The following is a 6,278-nucleotide window of genomic DNA, read 5'->3' as shown; positions in this document are numbered from 1 at the left end:
CCTAGAAAAACACTTTGACCTAATTCTGATGTGACCATATCCGATTGTTTCCCTCTCTCAGGCTTTGACGAGCAGCCACGGATTTGCTCGAATTCACGCGAACGCTTTAGTGAAGATGAAGAAATGGATTTTATTAAACTGCTCGGGATTGTTTTCGCTGTTTTCTGCCAACCAGGATTCACCCAATTTGAACTCAATGGTGAGTGTTTACAGGGAAAAAATGTCAAACTTGTCAAAGCCCGTTGTCAAAAAAGTAACGGTATGATTAACCAAAGTTATTTAATGCATGAAAATATTGCGCCCTGTTGATTGTGCGGGAAAAACATGTTTCTTTAGTGCCTAACGAAATAAAGATTTTGGACGACTAAAATGTTTAAATAGAAACTTCAGACGTCGCTTAAAGTCAAAGGTGCTTTAGTAGGCTACATGGAAAAAACAGTAACTGCGAAATTTCACTTCAATAGGCCTTTACATTACCCAGGGCAGGCTTTTTGTTTGGTTTTGTGTGTCGGGAAAAATATGATTAGTTTTGAGATGGGGTATTGTGCTCCCAAGTAGGCTACAGATTTACAAGACCAATGTGGTATTCAATGGCCTAAAGGAGGTGCAAAAATCAACGCGCAAAATCAAGTTGGGCCATATTACTTGAAAGCTTAATCACTGTGGTTCGCAACATTATTAATAAAGGCCCTAATAATAAAGAAAATAAGAGGGTAATAATCAATAAATAATAACATGCAGCCTATTCATAGTGTTACATGCCAGCGCTTATGAAAAACAGTAAAGCATTTCTTAAGCTTATGGCAATAGGCCAACATATAATCAAGATATCTTGCACATAGGCCTATTATCATGTAATTCATGTAGGCTAATATGTGTGCCATATGTCCTTACATCTTGCATAACAACTTGCAATATTATTCCAATGAATATATATTAATGAATTACCATTCTGATTTGCCAATCTTGATTAGCCATGCTTAGATTTGCAATTTTGCAATTGAATTAGCAATTTGATTTGCATTCTTGATTTGCAATTTCTTCTTTTCCAATGTGATGCACTGTAGGCCAGAGGATCTGTCGACGTGGCACAGAGCGACCCTGCTACAGGATCAACTACTTCCAGGACCCACGGCGGAGGGTGACCTTCAATGATGCCAGCCAGGCCTGCAGAACGGATGGGGGGGAGATCCTCAGTATCGAGACTGACAATGAGCAGCACCTGGTAGAGAGGTTCATCCAGCAGTTGCAGGCCACTGATGGGGACTTCTGGATCGGGCTGCACAGAAGCCCACGCCACCGGGTGACTACCATAGGCTGCCCTTCGCAGTACTACTGGCTGGATGGCAGCAAGGCCAGATTCAGGTGTCCTTGTGTTTTACTTTGGTTTCAAGTCTAGCAGATCCCTGTAGCAAAAAGTCTAGGAGATCCCTGCAGCTGTTGCCATGCACACCACAGGAAAATACAGGGCCATAGCGATACCTCACATGACTCACAATAGTCTGAGAGTCATCAAAGAGCATCGTGGATTAACATATGTTGGTGTCTTCATGCTTTGAGGGTCATTGCTATTTTATCTGTAAAATGTTAATAACCATGAATGTTGTGGTATCGGCAGTGTTGAAGGAGCTATTCTGAAAATATAGTTTACCAAGGTACTAATTACTTCACACTGGCAGAAATTAAGCTACACTAAAGCTATCCTTAAAAAAACATAGTTTACTTTGAAAAAGTAGTTCACTACATCCAAACTACTTAGTGAAAAATAATCATATGTAAATCCGAAGTGTCACAAGATGACAAATTGCAATAACAGATCACTGTAGTCAGATTTGAACAGAATGTGTAATTTATCCTATTAATCACAAAATAAATCTTTCAAGTGAGAATTAGGCAGGCCTGAGGCCAAAAAAGAAAGGAAATGATTGCCGATTTCACCCATATATTGTTTTATTTAGCAAAAAAAAAATAGTGTATTGTTCCAGTAGCTAGCAAAAAAAGTAATTAACTACTGAAAACTCTACTTTGATTTGAATTTAGTTCAAATGCCACCATACTACTGCAAAATGTAGTTAAATTACTAGCAGAACTACATGTAGTTCACTACTCCCCAAAAGCGGGTATCAGTAGGATGAGCGTCCATTTTTAGAAGCATGATGGTGACTATCTGAGAATTTCTGATAGGGTTGTTGACCTATGGAAAACACGCTCGTTGCAGAAACTGGCATTGGGACGAGCCATCGTGTGGAAACGAGATGTGTGTGGTGCTGTACCACCAGCCCTCTGCCCCCCCTGACGAAGGCGGGCGCTTCATGTTCCAGTGGAACGATGAAAACTGCAACACCAAGAACAATTTCGTCTGCAAGTACTCTGAAGGTGAACTGTACCCTGGACACATTCTGAGTAGGCAAACGCTGTGGAACATTGCAGATAGAAATGTCATGAATAGAGCTGACATGATTCATTATTCTACATGTCAGAAAGTTATGTTTGTTCTACATCATGTTTTTCTATCTGAACGTTCCACAACATTGTGCCCTTCTGAACATGGCCCCGGTGTCCTTGATAGTGTCCATATTTAGACATGAACAGATTAAACCAGGGTTGTTTTCAATAGACAGCAAACGGAAGGAAATGTACCGAAAAAGGGAGGGACTACCTACATTTGTCCAATAATAATCTCTCGTTTCCGTTGACTAAATGTTTTGTTACGGTTTGCAACAGTGTGCACTAATGATGTTAATGCGAGTGTAGCATTTCGCTACACTCGCATTAACATCTGCTAACCATGTGTATGTGACAAATAAAATTTGATTTGATTTTGATTTGATATGACCCATGTTACATTACATTTATCCAATCTCAATCCTGTAGTTTATCTCTGCTGAAGGAGATCATATTGTATGGTATGATTTTGATTTTGATTGAATACCAGCTTATCAACAAGGAACCAGGGAAAAAGATCATTCAGAATCAATATAGTCCATATTAATTTGCAGCTGATGATTGTCTCTTTCTTTCTCTTACAGAAAAGTTGCCAGTGTTTACTGTGGCGTGGAATTCAATATACACAGGTAAACCCACTCCTGCAGCAAAAAACACATTATGACTCTGATATTTTAGAGTCCACTGGACCACAAAAACAGATGGTTGGTGCATATGTTACGGTAAATGTGTAAAATCTGGAAATCTATAAATTTTCACACATTTAGCCTACCAGTGTGACGGTCTGATTTGACACATTTACCGTAACACATAGACCAGTGATTGAGTCCATTCGATATAGGTAAAGGTCTGCATAAAAAAAGAGATCTAATGGTTATTTTTGTCCAACAATTTAGTGAATTACCTTCTTTAATGTTCAGCAATTAGGCCTGGCTGTGTCCTACAGTAAGTGATGATTTCACTAAGTTACGCTTACATAAAAGTGCTATTTATAAACATTGTTTTGACATTTTTAACAGAAACATTTAGATTTTGTTAAGGTCAAATATGTGAATCCTTGGGATGAGTCATTTGTTGATACTGAGATCAACAGCTCGAACATGATTATGACATCACCAGTCTCAATCACCGAAGTGTCTATGTATAGGATGACATCTAGTGGTCAAGATTTATGAATCACAATATAATAGAATAGAAGAGGGTAAAATAGAAAAACTTTATCAGAGTCCCGTTCAATTCATCCTCTTCCCAGATAATAGAGGCAATGCATTAGGCTACAGTACAGTACTATAGCCTACAGTAGGCTATAGTACAATTATAGATTACTAGTGATGCTGCTTGAAACCTTAGGAGTTTATTTCTAGTATGCTGCTAATTTGCATATTAGTCATACTATACTAGTCTACCCATTTCTGCATCACATATGCTCATTCTTTCATCTCAGATGAAGACAAATGTTGCTTATTTTTAGTCTACATATTTATTTGGGCTATATGACGTTTTTGGATATCATACGAACTTACAGTGTTTGTCTATTTACACGTTTTGCTACAGTGTCTGTCTATTTACAAGTTTGTTCATGATCTGTTTTCCAGTTGCCCCAATTATATCTCTAATGCCAAACCTCCCGTCAGCTACAGTGAGTGATGAGAAAACAAAAATAGGAATGTCTGAATCATCAGGTAAAAAATCTGCACTCTTCAGGTCTATCGAGTTTGATCCTTGTACATTGTGTCCCAAATGCAATAAGTAATCTCCTCATTTATTTTCCAACGTTTTTTCCAAAAGTATTCATAGTTGAGGTGCCAACTTACTGCCATTAGCCTGGTCCCAGATCTGTTTGTGCTATCATGTCAGCTCCTTGTCATTGGCAATGAGTGACAAGGAGTTGGCATGATAGCACAAACAGATCTGGGACCAGGCTAGAATACCATTATCTTACCTCTGGTGTTCTTTTTCTCCCTGCAGTAACTCTTTCGGATAATGCCTTATATGTCTCCTACATTCTATTTGCCACTATCCCCGTTCTACTGCTGCTGCTTGTGGCTACAGGAGTCTTCTGCTATAAACGGGCAGCCAAAAGGTAATACTTGTTTGCTTCATTAAATAATAACATGCAATAATACATTTTGTACGATAGGCACCTTTCAAGGGCACCTAACATTATTTTAATGTGTGTAAAACATCTCTAAGTTAAAATGACATAAATTGACAAAACAGAGGAAGCTCACAAGAGGGCTTGCGAAACATAATCAACGTCAGACATCACAGAGCATAAGATGGCCTTAAGAGATGTTTTGTTTTGAGGTGGTTTTGAATGCCGTATTTGAAGTAGGCAATGCTGGAGTTGTGTGTGGCTCACTACATGCCTCTGTAAATGATAGTGTGACTGTCTTTACACAGGAGAAAGTCTCAAACAGACAGCTACCCTAAGCAAGAGCAATGGGGTACAATTTCTACAGTGGCCTGCAACATCCAAGGACCCTATGCTTACCAGGACATCACTAAGCTTCAACCAGCCGATCTGGAGAGCATGGCACCTGAATCAATCAAGAAGATGTCCTTCTGTGACTCCTCTCTTCATACCCAGTGTGATGATTACGAGAATGTTTCAAACAAGGAGACAGTGACAGAGAGTGGCTTTGTGACAAATGGAATCTATGAGGCCTGCCAAGACCAGGGTCGGCACTATCTCAACGAGACTGGATGGGTGGAGAATGAGATCTATGAATAATGTTGCTGTCCTGCAGTGCCTCTCTCTTTACCACATGTCCATTGAGCCATCTGGGCATCTGACTGTTGGTGTCTCCATTAAGCTTTCATATATCCTGCTGGTGGGTTGTATGGCATCATGTGACGCGAGACAGGATGGACAGATCCTGTGTGGTATTATAAAGTGTTTGCTTTAGGGTATGCCCATTAACCATACAAAGAAGACCCATTTGAGGCTTCCTGTGTGGAGGCTGATGTCAGTGAAAAGGACAATATCTTCGGAAACTCGGATGACAGAAGTCTGACCCCACGATACCTCTGAGCAATTGTCTGCGAGAGATGATCCTCCCAATGATGTTTACCAAAGCCTCCAATGTCATGACACCAGTTTGAGCTGGCTGGATACAGTCTTTAATGTGCCTTTTCATGGCTACACCAAAGTCCAGGTTGAATAACAGTGTGTAGCATTAGTTTATTTGCCTATTCCTGTGTCTTCGTCTTATAAACGTGTATTTATCACAATGTTGTGAAGAAAATCAAGAAAATATATGTTTTGCGTACATTGTATATTCAAGTGGGGCTGACTAGAGTGTTGTGAAAAAGTAGTCTAACTAGCTAAAGCTGAGTGTTCTTGAAGGATGTCTGACAGGAAATTCCGAAAGCACATCTGGAACTCGCACATCCAGGAAATCTAGCAGTGACAGCAGAGGCTTTTGGGGTGCTGCTCTCAACAGTTTTCCATGTAAGGCTGTCACGATAGGTTAATTAACAAAACATGCACTTGCTGAACATGTAGGCCTATCAAATATCACACACACTGCTCTGGCTATAAAATAAATCCTATGAATGACCAACATAAGTGTTTTTATTTTGTTAGTTTTACTTGAATGTGACTTTGTTGTGTTTTTGTGTACAAGAAGACAGAAAAATAGACCATTTCTAAGTCATAAAATCTTTGGTAAGATAGAGCTTACTTCACTGTACTATTGCAAACTCATGACTTCCATATTGTTTGTTTAACCAGCAGGTGGTGCTGTTTCATGTCATTTTTTAACTGTCTTTCCATTGGTCTCGATCTCCAGCACCTTAACTCAAATTCTATGTTGATCGCTAGATGTGCA

The 6,278-nt window shown here is 39.5% G+C and overlaps 1 protein-coding gene across 2 annotated transcripts; it reads left to right on the top strand.

Annotated features, from left to right (window-relative positions):
• On the top strand, window positions 1–6,010 carry LOC135546049 (layilin-like). Of its 2 annotated transcripts, none has more exons than XM_064974149.1 (7): window positions 1–199; window positions 1,068–1,365; window positions 2,219–2,376; window positions 3,030–3,074; window positions 4,041–4,127; window positions 4,414–4,528; window positions 4,852–6,010. In XM_064974149.1, the coding sequence occupies exons 1-7, from the start codon at window positions 124–126 to the stop codon at window positions 5,177–5,179; spliced, it is 1,107 nt and encodes a 368-aa protein (XP_064830221.1). In that variant the 5' UTR covers window positions 1–123; the 3' UTR covers window positions 5,180–6,010. The 2 variants fall into 2 exon arrangements, with proteins under 2 accessions (XP_064830221.1, XP_064830220.1); XM_064974148.1 differs by having other exon boundaries at window positions 2–199; window positions 4,849–6,010.
• The last annotated feature ends 268 nt before the right edge of the window (window positions 6,011–6,278 follow it).

Source organism: Oncorhynchus masou, chromosome 9 (assembly GCF_036934945.1).
Source record: "Oncorhynchus masou masou isolate Uvic2021 chromosome 9, UVic_Omas_1.1, whole genome shotgun sequence".
In the NCBI taxonomy this organism is placed as follows: Eukaryota; Metazoa; Chordata; class Actinopteri; order Salmoniformes; family Salmonidae; genus Oncorhynchus; species Oncorhynchus masou.
This window is presented reverse-complemented; position numbering and strand designations above follow the sequence as displayed.